Raw genomic sequence first — 16,739 nt, forward strand, 5'->3', positions numbered from 1 at the left:
ACAATATGTTTTATTATATTATATGTCGAATCTTAATAGTTGTAAACGTAAATAAACGGCCTTTCCGGTTACGTAAGTTCCTGTCAGGATATTCTCCTCCTGCAACAGCGACTCACATGTGTTTTTATTCAAGGTTATGTTATCTCACTGTGGTTTCTAATGTATGATTCCATTGTATTCGTTTGTAAAGATGTATAAATTGTTGCAAGTCCCGTTACGTGAACTTGTTACTTGTAAATGTTATCGACATCTTTCAGTTCCATGTCTATCTGTAAAGCGTAGGACCAAATGGATATCATCACCTGCTCTACCAAGGCAGTATACTTCTGTGTTTGGAGGAAGCGGTTTCCATCAGGCACATAATTTTGTATTGAATGGCACATGGATGACCAGGTTTTACAGCACTGCAAGAGGAGCAAGCGGTAAAACTCAAGAGCTGGGTAAAAAAAATAAAAATCAGGGAACACACGCCTCCATAGAGCCAGAAAAAGAGGAGGAATTTGTTTTCATGGACTACATTGAGCCAGAAAATAGTCACGTTGACCAACTTCGTGGTCAGCTCCATGTGAATGCTGTCCCCATGATTTCCAAAGAAGACGAGAGGTTGCCGCCGAGGTCAGGCTCCGAGAAGCAGCAGAGGACTCTGGAGCAACAGCTGCGGTCATTGAAAGATGGGACCGTCACCAAACTGGAGACGGTGAGCCCTGATTCTCTCATCGAGTTTCATGATGTAGGGTTCCCTCTCAAGGAAACAAGTAAGAAAAAGAAACTTAAAGGACAGCAGAGAATCTATGGTACACCAGATATTGAGGAACCTGTCAGTGACACCTGCTGCAACGGCTGTGGCGCAGTCATGCACTGCATTGCACCTGATGTGGCAGGCTATCTTCCAAGTGAGAAGTATAAACTTTTGCTAGAGGAAGATGAATTGAAAAAGGCAATTTGTCAACGTTGCTACTTGCTCACACACCACCAAAAGGCATTGACTGTCAAGATGTCCAAGGAGGAATATCGGGATATAGTCCGCGGGGTCAAATCAGAGAAAGCATTGGTACTGTTGATTGTGGATCTTCTGGACACCCCAGACTCCATAGTACCAGACTTGCTAGAGCTTGTTGGAGAAAACAAACACATAGTGGTTCTGGGTAATAAAGTGGACTTGCTTCCTGGAGACTCTGAAAACTACTTGCAAAGGATTAAGCGTCAGCTTTCCATGTACTGTGCTGATGTAGGTATTTCCAGTGAAAATATCAAAGATACCCACCTAATCAGTGCCAAAACGGGATACGGAATAGAAAATCTCATCTCAAGTCTTCAGAGATCGTGGAAGTACAAGGGAGACGTGTATCTGGTAGGAACAGCCAATGCCGGGAAATCCACACTGTTCAACAGTCTACTGGAGTCCGACTACTGCAAATCCAGGGCCTCAGATGTGATCCACAAAGCTACCATATCTCCATGGCCTGGTAAGATAGAGCTCTGCCCTGTCTGTAACCCAAAGTTCCACTATAAGATGCATTACAAACACTCAAACAAGACCGTAAATAAAATCTTCTTGTCGAATAGGTTATTTTGTTGAGTTCATGACCTTGTGATAGCACACAGACCGTCTGAGTGTTGTAGAGCTTATTTATGGAACTGTCTCCTTTCTATGCTGCTGTAATCAGTCTTGAAAAAGCTTTACATTCCAACAACTTTTACAGTCACATTGATGGAAAGCTTGAACCAATAACACCTATAGTGAGTATACCAAACATTAGGATCACCTTCCTAATATTGAGTTGCACCCCAGAACAGCCTCAGTTCGTCACGGCATGGACTACAAGGTGTCAAGCATTCCACAAGGATTGCTGGCCCATGTTGACTCCAATGCTTTACCACAGTTGTGTCAAGTTGTCTGGATGTCCTTTGGGTGGTAGACCAGGATGTCCTTTGGGTGGGGAACCATTCTTGATACACACGGCAAACTGTTGAGCGTGGAAAAACCCAGCAGCGATGCAGTTAATTTAACAAATATTTTGTTGTATTTTACCACCTTTTTCACCCCAATTTCGATCTTGCCTCAATGCTGAAACTCCCCAACGGGCTCGAGTCACGCATCCTCCGAAACATGGCCAAACCGCACTTCTTAACTCCCGCCGGCTTAACCCGAACGCCAGCCGCACCAATGTGTAGGAGGAAACGCTGTTCAACTGATGACCGAGGTCAGGCACAAGGAGAGTGAGTGCGATGAGCCCCACCGGCCAAACCCTCCCCTAACCCAGACGATGCTGGGACAATTGTGTGCCGCCCTATGGGACTCGCGATCACGGCCGGGTGTGATACAGCCTGGGATCGAGCCCGGGTCTGTAGTGATTCCTCTAGAACTGCGATCCAGTGCCTTAGACCACTGCACCACTCGGGAGGCCCCTCAGCGTTGCAGTTCTTGACACAAACAGGTGCGCCTGGCACCTACTACTATACCTCATTCAAAGGCACTTAAATATTGTCTTGCCTGTTCACCCTCTGCATGACACACACACACACAATCCATGTCTCATTTTTCTGAGGCTTCAAAATCCTTTTTTAACTTGCCTCCTTTCCTTCATCTACACTCACTGAAGTGGATTTAACATCTGACCTCAATAATGGATCATAGCTTTCACCTGGATTCACATGGACAGTCTATGTAATGAAAGGTTCCTAATGTTTTGTACACTCAGAGTATGTCCGTTTGTGTATAGGCTCTAGTCTCTCTAAAATGTTGAAAACAAATTCTGAAATTGTATTTGAAATTGAATATGATCCACAGGTACAACCCTGAACCTCCTGAAGTTCCCCATCATCAACCCCACCCCGTATCGCATGTTCAGGAGGTCCGAGAGGCTCCAGAGCTCCTCCAAGCAGACCGAGAGTGATCTCTCTCCACAGGAGCTCAAGAGACTAGAGCAGTTCAGCAAGCAGGGCTACCTAGTGGGTAAGAGATTGGTGTTGGCTGTTGGGGACACGACTGATGGTAACCCCAACAGGGTAGCCTAAGTACCAAGGGCTGGAATTGGACAACCCATGCAGCTTAGCCCTTGGCCTTCTGTGTTTTCAATGGCTTGCATTGTTGCTTATAGATTTGTACTCTTAATGCAGGGTAATTATTACAAATCCTATGTTGGTTTAGGTCGCATTGGGAGGACGTTCCGTACCAACGTAGAATCCAACAGAGGCCTGATAGAGTTTGATCCTGATAGTCTGGCCTACGGAGAAGATGTGATTGACAAGGAGGAGAGAGACTGTACTCTTTCCAACCCTTCCCCGGAAGTGGAGTTGACGCTCAACGAACTGAAAGACGCGCACTGGCTCTATGACACCCCTGGCATCATGAAAGAGCATGACGTGAGCTACTTCCTATTTGCTCTTGGCTCCACTGTTAGTGCCAGGCTAAAACTTTGCCCATATTATTTCATAGATTGCAATGCAACTCATTACAATCCTGGAATCTGTCCAAAATAGCAACCTATTGGTCAAAAGTTGTGCACTATATAGGGAATAGGGTGCCATTTCAGACACACCCCTGCATCCACTTGAAACGGCATGTTATCATGATGTAACTGTTTACCAGCACTAGGAGAGAACACTTGGGACTAATTAATACCCTTTGACTAAGTTTCCCTTCTGATGCTAGTGAGTTGGCAGATGAAAGTAGTTCCTTAGCTTATCCCCTGGGGGAGAAGGAGTCCCTTGTTATTCCTCTCCTATTACTACATCACGTTTGGAAGTATCATTTACACAAGTGGGATGCCAGGATACATTTACAATGGAACAGATTTATGGATGTGCAGTGGAACAGATTTATGGATCAACCATCTTGCGTGTCACTGCAGTAGATTTATGTTTAGTTAATTATTGCATTGAACCACTCAAAGGTTTTCTTATAAGACACGCCCTAACTAGTGTTGAACAGAACAATGCCATCCATTCATCTCTCACCCCCCCTCCTCATGTTTGTTAGGTCCTCAATCTGTTGACAGAGCAGGAGGTGAAGTTGGTGGTGCCCACACAAGCCATCGTGCCCAGGACGTTTGTGTTGAAACCTGGAATGTCGCTATTCTTGGGAGCTCTAGGCCGAATTGATTATCTTCAGGTGAATGCCTTTCATTGTTGCTTATGTCCTTGAGCTGTTCTTGTCTATTCATGTTACGTATTATGTCACTTTCATGTTTTGTGTGGACCCCAGGAAGAGTAGCTACTGCAACAGCTAATGGGGATCCTAATAACAAATAACCATGCTCAACTATGACATCGAAACAGTGGTGCACACTTCTGTCTTTGACTGAGAGGTAATCTTCATTTCCCAGGGTGAGAAGTCCTGCTGGTTCTCAGTCATTGCTTCCAACCGGGTCCCGATTCACATCACCAGTCTGGACAAGGCTGACAGCATTTACCAGAAGCATGCTGGTCAAATCCTGCTGGGAGTAAGTTGATGCTGCTTACTTAACTCCGTTAAGGACATAAAAGGTCTTTCTGAAATGGTACTACAAACAAGTTTACAAATAATGTTATCAACATGAAGAACTCTGTGTGGATAGGTACCAATGGGTGGAGAAGAACGCATGAAGGAATTCCCCCCTCTTGTCTCCCAAGATTTTGAGCTGAAGGGGCAGGGTTATCAGAAAGCCAGTGCTGATATCAAGTTTTCCTCTGCAGGTAATACACACACAATTACAAATTGATCAACCAGCCGACCCAGACGTTTCAGGGTTGGTAATTCTTCAAAAGCCTAGTGCTACCGAATTTTAATTTTTAAAATTCTATTCTTAGGATGGGTGGCAGTGACAGGAGTGGAGGGGAACAGTCTCCTGCTGCGTGCCCATGCTCCAGTGGGTGCAGGGCTCTCCCTGAGGAGTCCACCTCTACTCCCCAACATCGTTAACCTGAAGGGAGAGCGCATCAAGAAGTCTGTTGCTTATAAGACCAGGAAACCCCAGGCCCTGGTGGACACCAGCCTGTCCTACAAAGGAGCAGAGAGGCTCAAGGTGAAGAAGAAAAAATGAAGTGCGTAACAACCTCTCTATGGAGCAACAAGAGTTTGTCAAGAGGCTTTTGATACTGGATATTTGTGATACAGCACTTTCAGTTATGGATTTTTTTTTTCATCTCTGGGTTTTGTAAAATTGTCTGTAAATGTAACGATTAGAAATAACCTACATATAAACAGTTGTATTTGTTTATCGATGTGTAGACTTGTGCTTCAATTTACATGGCTTTCTTTCCATTTAGACAGCAGGTCAGGAACCTTTTAGTGAATCACTTTTTTTTCGAAGTATTTTGAAACATATACTTTTTAAACGTATTAGTAACTGCAGAAAATGTTAGAAATGGAAAGGAATCACGCACCAACAACTTAAAATGTATAAATGTAGAGCAGAAAATGGTACAGGATGTGTTTTAAATGCACAAAAAGGTTTTAAACAGCCAATTGTTTTCAAAGTCTTGGACAATGTCCAATAACTCCCCACTTTGGTGAAGGTGTTAAAGTTAGTTGGCATTTATTGAATCGAAAAATAGTACATTTCTTCACTAACTGAAAACAGTAAATGACGGGTATAGGCTAAAACTTCAATGGCCCGGGCGTTAATTTAAAAAAATTCCAACACAACCGCCACTTATTAAAGCCAGGCTTCTATTTCCCTAATGCACACAGCTTTTGCTCAATAAAATGTTGAAAAGACATCCACACTGTTTGCGACCAGTATAAACATAACAAATCCATCGCAGATCAGACTTGCAAAGGCTGCCTATCATACACCCCTGATTTTGTGCTTCAGCACCATGGATTTTATATTTAGTTTTATTTTTGGTGGCACCATGGCTAACAACAACAGAATTCAAAATGTTTTAAATGCACATGACTGGGAATATCAGAGCTGTGTCCATGGTAACCTCGTAAATATTAAAAGGGACAGGCGGCTATTTGAGACTGCATTTAATTGAAGTTTTACGGTACATATGATTACACATTATGTGAATGAAAAATGGTTACAAAGAAGGAACAACTGTTCCCATCAACTAAAAAGCACAATACAGGAAGTGATCAAAAAAAATTGATAATTTACAGTGACACGGAATCTAACCGTCTAGATAAGAGTGCATCGGGCTAAATTTGACCAGTTTTCCAGGGAACCCTGGTACTATTCTATGCCTTCCAATAGTCAAACTCAAAACATAAGTCTTTACATTTCTATACCTTCTCACTTTGGCATCATACCCAAAACACAATATTGCACTGAATTTACTAAGAGTACACATGGCATTTTTATTAGCTAAGTCTACCAATCACCTCAATAGAACACAGAACTAGATGCAGATGAAAGAAGTATATCACTGATGGCACAAACAGGCTAAGCTTTGGTGGCCCAATTCTGTAAAACAGATGAGTGGGGTGATAACTGCAGAAATCAAGTTGATGGGTTCGATCTGCAGAGTAATCAAGCAGTTACACCTAAACTTCCAGGGAATGGTTATAAAGTTAGACAGTATAACAACATCATTGAAATCAGACATCTTACTGTAGGAAAATGTGACTCAATTAACAAAGCCCCACTGTTAGTATGCAAAAACCTCAAAACAAAACCAGAAAATAATGATTGTCGAAGGCAAAAAAAAGAATGTAGAACTACTGGTGTATCTTCACAGGCTCAACTGTAAAAAAAATAAAATAAAAATCTTTGGACATTTTCTGAAATCAAACACAAAACGGATAATGGCAAAGTTTCAGATGTGTGCACAAACACCCATTTCACAACTTGTTTTCAATGTTAGCGGTCCATTCTCTATCAGTGATAGCCACATCGTATCCTTTTCATCCTGATCTTAAGTTCTACAGGCCTACAAATTTCAAGGGCCAGTAACACCCTACCTCCCACATTAGTTGTGCATTTGTTAATGAGTAGTACGAGTTCTCTTTTTGTATGACTAAATGAAATTGGATATACAAAAAGTGACAACATAATTCAAACATTAACGCAAGAAACAATTCTATACACACTTGTGCCAGATGAACCCAAAGAAACCTCGCCCCATTTCATATTTCATCAATTCGACTAAGAGTCATGGCAATTAACACCTAGAAAGTTTTTGTAATGAAGAGATTAGTTAGTCCATTGTACAGATTGATAAGATATATACAATGTTTTAAAAAAAAATCTATTGATGTTATCAATAAAATAAAGAAATCAAAGTAGTTGTCAAGTGCTCCCTAAATGGTGGACTTTGAACATGCAGTCCTCGTCCCCATTTCGGAGACAGGTCGCTTCACTGGAGTGGACTCGCACAATAGGCGTGAGAGTCCCATTATTCTCTGGGTTATTTGGCATGGACCACCTGGGTCCTTCTAATCTTGTCTCCCTAGGGTTTCTTTGGTTCTTCATTGAAAAAGTGTAACACTTCCTTTCATAATCGATTTACGGTTGTTCTTCAACAGGGCTGATGGATTAAAACAAGGGGTACAACTCATCATTTGGTGGGTTCTTCTGTAGAAAACTCAACCGGATTGTGAACAAAAAAAAAAGGTGTAGCGATTTCTTGAATATCAACCACGTTTGCAAAATCCAGGTAACTGCCAAAATAAAGGAAACACTCGAGTAAATGAGAGACACAAAGTATATTGAAAACAGGTGCTTCCTGAGTTAATTAAGCAATCCACATGCCATCATGTTTAGGGTCAGGGTCAAGTATAACAATGCCCAGTTGCCCCTTATTTTGGCTACCATGGCTAGAAGAAGAGATCTCAGTGACTTTGAAAGGGGGGTATCAAAGCAGCATAGGGGGTTTAAAGTGTTTTTGTCTCAGTCACCAGATCTCAACCCAAATAAATACTTATGGGAGATTGTGGAATGGTATCTGAGAGAGCATTTTTCACCACCATCAAAAAAACACCAAAATGATGGAATTTCTCATGGAAGAATGGCATCCCATCCCTCCAATAGAGTTCCAGGCAGTTGTAGAATCTATGCCAAAACACATTGAAGCTGTTATAGCAGCTTGTGGTGGCCCAACGCCTTTATTTTGGCAGTTACTTGTATATACCATGCTATTACAGATTGGTTAGCTTTTAGTTAGTTGCATAACCATATGAGATTTAGAAGCAAGAAAAATTGTATCCCATATTTTCATAATTTCTCAGCCAAATGCCAAACCATGAATATTAGATTTTGGACCTCACATGGCATCAACTCACATATCCTCTATGATTTATGTTTGAAAACAAGAACTGTAGAATTTATAGTCAAATGGTCTGGGAGCCAATATGTAAAAGCCCAGACGCCAATTATCAAATTAACTAGTCTGCCTAAAGCTGGTATTACAAAGACAGTCAGATAGTTTTAGGCATACCATAGAATATTCATATTTTATACAGCAGTAACCGTGAGCACTAATGCAAGGTAACTGAATATCTACTGTTAATATGTTGACACAGACAACTATACATATGTTTTATAACAGGGGGAGAGGGTCAAGCAAAATACACAGCTGGAATCAAAGCTCCCTGCTCTGCAGGCACTCACTTGTCCGGCTTGGAAGCATTGTCAAAGATAATACACATTCACCAGGTGCCGATTCAGGTGCCGACGGAACTCCGCCTCCAAGGGGAAGCTACGGTCACAGAAGACGCACATGTGACTCTTGAGTTCAGTTGGAGTCGGAATCTCTTCTGTGGGAGTTTCAGGGTCATTCACAGGTTTACCGGCGGCTGCCGCCAGCCCGTTGAGCCCTGAATCGTCACTGCCCTCCGAGGCGCTGTCACTGATCTCACTTCCTCCGTCATGGCTGTGGATGCCCTCGTCCTCCTCGGTTTCAGTAGGCTTTCGTCTTGGCCTAGGGAGCTCCAGGGAGGGTGTTGTTGGTGTTGATGGTTCTCCCTGTGCCCGTCTGAAATCGTGAGAGACGTCACTTTCTATGGGAGATGGGGACTCGTCGGCGCTGCTGAAGCCTTCAGGAGTAGGAGTTTCCTCTGCTTTGTCGGCGACCTCAGCCTGCTCAGCCCGTGGGGCTGTGTCCTTGGTTGGGGATACATTTTGCCGTGCAAGATTGTTTTCCCCATTACTGGGCCGTTCATCTGCAGGGCTCTGCCCAGTAGATGTATCCAGAGCAGGGACAGTCTCCTGGTCAGATGCCTGCTGCTCTTCCTGTACAGCTGTTGGCTGAAGCTCTGTGGCAGGACATGTTTTGCTTTCAGGGGGGCTGAAGGGGTTCTCAATGATGGAACACACCTTGTTCTCACTGGAAGCCTCGGTCTCTCCAGGGCTTGCTTTTTTCTTGTTGCTCTTTTTCAGCTTTTTCACTACAGACGAGTATATCGTCTGGTTTCCTGGGTCCTTCTGCTCGGACGCTGGGCAAGGCTCAGTAGTTTTGCTTCGGGGGGTACTGGCTTTTGATTGCAACTTGTCTGCAGTCTTGATTTTCAACCGTTTGGCCTTAATGTCGGTGCAGGACTCATCAGGAGATTCTTTCATTGATAAGTCCAAGGCCTCTGTAGTTTTTCTCTTCACTGGCTTTGTCTTGCTCTTCTCTCCTTGTTTTTTCACTGGTGCTTCCAGACTTTGGGGAGCTTTTTCAACAGTCTTTTCAACCACTTTCTCAATTTTTCTGGAAGTACTCTTCTGAGATTTGATTGCATTTTTGTTCTCTTTTCCTTCTTTCTCATTCTTCAGTGTCTTCAGCTGCTCTTTTTTCTCCTCCAGTCTCTTGTTTTCCTCCTTCGCTTTCTCCATATTCTCCTTCTCTAGCATGTCTTTCTCTAACCTCTCCTTGACTGATTTGTCTTTCTCAACACTGTCCTCATCCAAACCCACCTTTTGAACTTTTTCCTTTATTTCGGTCTTATCCTGAACACTTGTTTTCCCAGTCATCTGTTTTTTGGGACCTCTCTTAACTTTATTGCCTGCTATTTCAACCACAACTGCTGTCTCCTTCCCACTCTCCTTCAGGGTAACATTCTGCTTTGTATTCTCACTGTTCATCTCTGTACTCTTGCGTTTCAGTGTTACCTTTTTCTCTGCCTTGTCCTTTGCCTTTTTAGGTATCTCTTTGACAGAGATGTCACATTTCTTGGGGGTCTTGTCTGTTGCCATGCTTTCTACTGCTTGAACAGGGCTAGTTTTGCTGCTCTTCTTGGTCTCTTTGACAGGAGAGTTGTCACATTTCTTGGGGGTCTTGCCTGTTGCCATGCTTTCTACTGCTTGAACAGGGCTAGGTTTGCTGCTCTTGGTCGACAGATTGATAGGGCTTGATTGTTTATCAGCTCCAGAGATCTCTGGTCCCTCATCACCATCAATTGCTGACAGCTCAAACTTTGCTATTCCATTCACCATGGTGTACTCATCTGTGAATTCATCAGAATCAGGTTTCTTGACACGCAGCTTGACCTTTGACACATCCATTGCAATCTGTGGGCAGCCAGGGTGTCTAGACTTGATGTGATATTGTAGGTTACACTTCTTGGAAGCAGCATACTTGCAGACAGGGCAAAGGAACTGACGCGGGTTGAGGTGGAGCTCCACATGCTTTTTGTAGTTGCTGCGGTCAGCCGTCTTGTATGGGCAGTGGGGGCAGCACAGGGGCTTGGGTCCATTGTGAACCTGTCTGGAATGGCGTGTCACCTCATGCTGATTGGCAGCCAGGTAGTTGCAGCGGTCACATTTGAAAGGCCTTTCACCTGCCAAGAAAAGCAATGTGGAAAATGGTCAGTTTAGAGACATTTTAACTGCTGTTAACATCAATGGGAACACTGGCACACATTTCATGCAGGGAAGATGGACCACAATACAGAGAGACAAGCAACAATTACAAGTCGAACACTAGGCATCTCACAGCACGTATTGCAAACCACTTTACCGTTCTTATCCAAAACCATCTGCTCCAGCGAATGCAACATAAGGAGAAAAGGTTGACTATGAGAGGAAACCAAAACAGAGACCTATATCTATGCACAATCAATCCTATTTGTGTCACATAATAGAAAGATGTACGGTCAGGCTTCTTGGTCATGTAGCCTGTGTTAGACACTCACCCGAGTGTGTTCTCATATGCCTGGTAAGATGGGTCTTCTGGGAGCTTGAGTACTCACAGTACGGACATCGAAAAGGACGCTCCCCTAAAGTAGAAAAACCAGAGTTAGCTATACTGTTAAAAAAAAAAAAATCATACTTTGACCATTAAGTGCATACTTGGAGTGAAAAGGTTATATTTGACATACCTGTGTGAGTGCGGATATGCTGCACGTAGTTGTTCTTACGGTCCGAGAAATAGCTGCACTGGTTGCAGGTGAAGAGCTTACTGGGGAAATGGTTCCTGAGGTGCTTTTTCCAGTGGTACTGGCTGACGGTGGTATACGTGCAGATGGTGCATTTGTATACCCTCTGGTCGTCGCCCTCCTTCTCGTGGTGCTTGAGGTGAGCCATGTAATGGTCGTAGCGGTTGGTGTTGTAGCCGCAGCGTTCACAGCGGATCAGTCCTTTGTTGTTGGCCCCACCATCACCGCTCTGCGCCTCTTGATCTGGTCCCGCCGACGTCTCTTTCTCCCGTGCCTTGTCCCCCACCATGCTTTTCACTGCGATCATCCTATTGGCGCTGTGGATTTGGATGTGGGTTACAAACTCCTCCTCGCACTGGGCCTGGTAGTTGCAGGGTTTACAGAAGAAGGGTTTCTTCTTCTTAGCTGACTCCACGATCATGCCCAGAGGTGTAGAGGGGATGGTAGGAGTGGAAGGGCTAAAAGGGCGCTGGTCAGAGGGTTTGGACAGGTCAATCCCTTCTTCCTCCTCATCTATCGCCTCAACCTGGGAAAGGGCAGCCCGTGGAGACTCTGGGTATTCTACAATACACATCTCTCTCTCATGGCTATCGTAACTGTATCTGATGATGTTCTCGTCTTCACTATCGGAGTAGCTGCCAACGGTTTGAAGCTCCATCATCTCCTTCCCTTCTGCTGGGTTTTCACAGGCTACGTTGGCGAGCATGACCAGCTGCGGGGCCGGCAGCTCGTTGTGTGGAAGCTCAGCCAACCCCTGGGCATCCTCCACCATGGACATGCCAACTGAGGTGGAGAACATGACCAATCCCATTGGATACACCGTCTGAGAAGCCATGCTGACAGGGCTGTTGCTGTGGGTGATGAGAGCAGAACCGGAGGTCATGCATCAAAAAAATTCAATTAAGATATGTTTTAATTTTCAGGACTAAAATGTTAGTAGTAGTAGTAGTCAAAGAGAGTTTGCGTTTTAACAGACCTTCAAAAGACCAGACAACTCAAGTTACATACACTTGGTCCCAACTCATTAAAATGATATGGCTTGCAAGTTGTCCAAGCTACTACCAACCATGTCACTGTACCTTCTCTGAATCAGTTATTTGGAACTCATAGCGCAGGATGTTTTTATGATAATCCAGGAATGGTGCATCCAAGAAAGAAATCACAAATGTCCTCAATACAAGTGTCAGAATAGATAAGGAAAGTATGCTAAACCAACACAATTACAGTACACCTTCATCACATTGATTCCTTGTCTTCATGCGGTCTGCTGTGCATATTGATAAGATGTACTGTTATGTGACTATATAACCGATTACAATGTTGTATGTATTCTTCATTTGTAAGAAATTATATTTATCTTTATTAAATATAATAAATAATGTAATATTTTTCATAAATATATATAAAAATGTAACACAAAACGAACAAGAATATACCACCACTTCAAAATGTATGTTTCATAACTTCATTGTGGACCTACTTTTACTTTGACACTGTGCTTTGGTAAAATCCAGCCTCCTAGGCCTGTGTTTGCATGCACAGAAATGTGTGTTCGGCCATTTTGAAACAGCACCACCAACTTCGTCGACAGCGCCCAACAACTACAGTAGCTTGTCCTACATTCTAACTAGTATGAAGAGAAAATAAGAACTGGAAATACAAAAATACAATTGTGCACTGGGTTGTTTGACCTCCACGCCAAACAAAATATATAGACCTAAATGGTAATATTTACTAAACACATTTGACATATATTTACTTTCTAAGCACAAAACTGTGTAGAGTAGACATACTTTGTAACATGCTGGTATCAAAATAATCTAAAGAGAATACGATGACTAAAAATACAATTTCCGAGTTATAGCCTATCCACCAGACCTAGAACTAGACCTCAACAATACAAGTGGAAAGTTGCAGTATTGGTTAGGGTATGGAGAAAAATGATATTTCATATGGTTAACAAATTAATCGATTGTAGCTAAAAAAAAAAAAAAACGTTTATCAACAATAGTATTCCACATATCGCTATGTAAACTTGCTACGACAGAGGCAGAGAATGTCGCTGTCCAGCAAGGCCCCTCAAAACTTAACTCGGAAAACTAGTTTTGCCGAGGCGCAAACTCCGAACAATACAAAGTTAACTTCTATAATCTTGAACAATTTATAAATAATGTTTATGTTATTAGTTTTATTTAAAAAACGAATCCTATCATAAATAAAGTTAGGCGTGTAAACACTTCGAAAGTTTAGAACAGCGTGTGTTAGCCATGGTCCTGATCTCCGTGCTGAAATCAGCCCTGGACAGCGCCTCTCCCTTTCAGCAACCCCAATGAGCAACCCCCACACTGCCTCCATTTTCAAAACTGTTCGTTAAAGTTAGCTTGTTTAACAAATTCAAAACAATAGGCAGTTAATATGTTAATTGGTTACATACAACTTACCGTATATATGTGTCCACTCCCTGTCGGTATTCGGTCAATATTATCGAAGTACTAGTACACAAACTGTTCAAGGAAGAAGTTTCTGTACATTCCTACACATCACCCTTGGCTCCGTCTGTTCGCAGGGAAGGCTGGCTGACGTCAGCGCGAGCTACTGTGGTGTTTCTTGGTGCTTTCAAGACATCTGGGAACTTCATGGAAAAACGATGTAAAATCATGACTTCAGTGATCATCAGGTCGGCAAATCGGAGCTCTAGAAAAAGGCCGGAGTACCCGACTTGGAACTCCGAGTTGAATGACCGTTCAAAACAATTTTTGTCTTGAACGCACTGAAGTCGGAAGTCGGAAATTTCCGAGTTCGCAGTTGTTTGGAACGCGGCATCCACCCGGGGCGTCTTCGTTCCAAATTACAATGTCCAATTGGTCAAACAAAGCAATCTTGTTGTACGTTCTTCTAATAAATATGTGCATTATTATGTGAGTTATTATCATTTTGCAAAATGTTTTATTCCTCTTATGAAAAAAAATACAATTACACTGAGGAGAAAAACTAGTTACAAAGTGTCTACTGCTATATACATCTCAATAATACAAACATGTAACATTAGAATTAAATATAAATAACATTTAACAAGTCAAAGTACAACGATTTATGAATAAATCATTAGTGTTTTTAATATCGTCTGGACTGGTTATTTCCTCAAAACTGTCCTGAAACATTGTTTAGATTATGTGTAATATATACATTCAGAATGTGTAGTTAGTAGATCAGTGTCTTGCCAATAAAAAAGTAAGGATCTTAATTGACATGTTTCAGTGTTTCATTACCAGGTATACTGGGGATAGCCCACACTGAACATGGGGAAAGAGTTGTTGCGTAAGTCCCGCAATATAGGTTTGATTGAATTCTTTCCATACCAATATGATATAATTGGAGCGTTGGGCCAGTAAACTAAATGTTGCTGGATTGAATCCCTGAGCTGACAAGGTAAACATATTTTGTTCTGCCCCTGAGCAAGGCAGTTAAAGTTATGTCAAAGGATCTACCAGGCCAAAATGCAAAAGAAAAGTATAACATGGAAACAACCCACACAGACTGCATTCTCTAGTCCACAGTGTACTGTTGCACAAAAACTCACTTTCGTCTGTTGGGGCCAAAGCCTTGTGCACCATGCCAGGAAGCAGGCTCTCGTCTGAGCATACACATGCCTTCACTTTTGAAATTGGGTCTTTGCAAATGTGTAGTTATGGGTCTGTTGAAAATTAAGACAGCTTTTCATCTTGATGAAAGTGTTATTAGCAACACAAGGCCTGCAGGTCATGAATTACACCAGATGCATACATAGTTTCCTTGGGGGAGTGAGCCTGTAAAATAATGTAATTGACACAAACCCTCTGGTCGTGATTGAATTATTCAGTCATCAGATAAAAAGCACATGTTTTTGCTAACACAAAATGTAATTATCACGGACAAAATGTATCACAAACCAATGGACAGATTTTGGATTGAGTTTGAAGACTTTAAGTTATAGGAGAAATCACTTTTAATGTTCATTTTGAAGATTCTGATATTTTGTTAGATTTTGACCCAACTGATATGAACCCAGATAAAATGTTCATAGTTCATTTGTTTATTTTCTTGAAAGATTCTTTATTCATAATGTGAAGTTGGCAGAGAACAAAAAAAAAACAATTTATTGAAGATGGAACTGAAACATTATGTTGAAATCATTGGTAAATGTAAAAACAAAAAAGCATTAAGCACCAAAATACTTTATGACAAATGTAAATGTTCTTGTAATATCCCTGTCTACATTAAGTTTACTTCCCTTTTTTTGTATTGTGTAAAAGTTAAACATTTTATTTTTTAAAGTCAATGGATTTTATAGTTTTATTGTCGTCTGCCACTCGGTGGCATTTCTGCGTTATATTTGACATGGGGACGCTGCCTCAATGGAATTTTGACTGCACTGGCCTTTTAATATTTCCTACCATATTTTGCTATTCTTTTACACTGACAATTGAATATCATAGTTGTATATTACGTGGTTCTGTCAAAGAGAAAAGATCATGTAAAGATAGACCAACTTCAGTCAGTCCAAGGGTCAAGCGATACCAACCCAACCAGTAGCAATTACAAGCAGACATTTTTATACCTGTCACCTAACTACATGTACACACTCTTCTTCAGAGGGCTAATGGTGCTTTCAAGACAACTGGGAACTTTGAAAAATAAGAGGTCAAATCATAACGTCAGTGATCTATAGTCAGGTCAGAAAGTGGCAGCTCTAGAAAGAGGCCAGAGTTCCCGACTTGGAATTCTGAGTTGGATGACTGTTCAAAATATTTTTCCCAGTCAGAGCTCGTTTTTCAGAGTTCCCAGTTGTCTTGAACACACTGAAGTCGGAAGATGGAGATTTCACAGTTCCCAGTTTCCAGTTCCCAATTGTTTTGAACACAGCAAGCTGTTGCTCACCTGCAAGATGCCACTTGATTAGCAGTAAGGGAAGAATGGAGAGTCCAGAAATAGCCAGACATGTAAATTGGGCTAAGGAACAAAGTTGGGTTTTGGAGAAACACCATTAGTGCGTGCTCTGCAAGGAATACAGCTGATGAAGGCAGGGCAAGAGTGAGGTGAACGGATAGACGTGGTAATGGTCAGCGAGGAAGAAGAAGAGCCGAGTGGAGTGGGAAGATGTGTGTTGAGGAAGAAGGCACAAATCATATTCTGCTGTCCCTGATGGCTCAGAACCTGACGAGAGTGAGAGTAAAATACATGTGGTCAAATCAAATCAAATTGTATTTGTCACATGCACCGAATACAACAGGTACCTTACAGTGAAATGCTTACTTACAAGCCCTTAACCAACAATGCAGTTTTAAGAAAAACATCTAAAAAAAATAAGAAATTAAAGTAACAAATAATTAAAGAGCAGCAGTAAAATAACAATAGCTAGGCTATATACAGGGGGTACCGGTAGAAAGTCAATGTGCGGGGGCACTAGGGTGGCTGG

At 42.1% G+C, this 16,739-nt stretch overlaps 2 protein-coding genes across 3 annotated transcripts; one reads left to right on the forward strand and one right to left on the reverse strand.

The window, feature by feature from the left end:
- Positions 1–57: 57 nt before the first annotated feature.
- noa1 (nitric oxide associated 1) lies at positions 58–5,703 on the forward strand. Its single transcript, XM_021584011.3, has 7 exons — positions 58–1,466; positions 2,792–2,956; positions 3,152–3,366; positions 3,983–4,114; positions 4,329–4,445; positions 4,560–4,677; positions 4,792–5,703. The coding sequence occupies exons 1-7, from the start codon at positions 164–166 to the stop codon at positions 5,022–5,024; spliced, it is 2,283 nt and encodes a 760-aa protein (XP_021439686.2). The 5' UTR covers positions 58–163; the 3' UTR covers positions 5,025–5,703.
- A 238-nt stretch (positions 5,704–5,941) lies between these two features.
- Positions 5,942–14,124, reverse strand: LOC110505059 (RE1-silencing transcription factor). 2 transcript variants are annotated; one of them, XM_036969566.2, is made up of 5 exons: positions 13,726–14,124; positions 11,228–12,135; positions 11,042–11,125; positions 8,538–10,687; positions 5,942–7,588 (listed from the first exon to the last, which is right to left on the reverse strand). In XM_036969566.2, exons 2-4 carry the CDS (start codon positions 12,117–12,119, stop codon positions 8,559–8,561), a joined length of 3,105 nt encoding a protein of 1,034 aa, XP_036825461.1. In that variant the 5' UTR covers positions 12,120–12,135; positions 13,726–14,124; the 3' UTR covers positions 5,942–7,588; positions 8,538–8,558. The 2 variants fall into 2 exon arrangements, with proteins under 2 accessions (XP_036825461.1, XP_021439685.2); XM_021584010.3 differs by having other exon boundaries at positions 5,942–10,687.
- Between the last annotated feature and the right edge of the window lie 2,615 nt (positions 14,125–16,739).

Source organism: Oncorhynchus mykiss, chromosome 25 (genome assembly GCF_057628025.1).
Source record: "Oncorhynchus mykiss isolate SJ-2025 chromosome 25, ASM5762802v1, whole genome shotgun sequence".
Taxonomy (NCBI): Eukaryota; Metazoa; Chordata; class Actinopteri; order Salmoniformes; family Salmonidae; genus Oncorhynchus; species Oncorhynchus mykiss.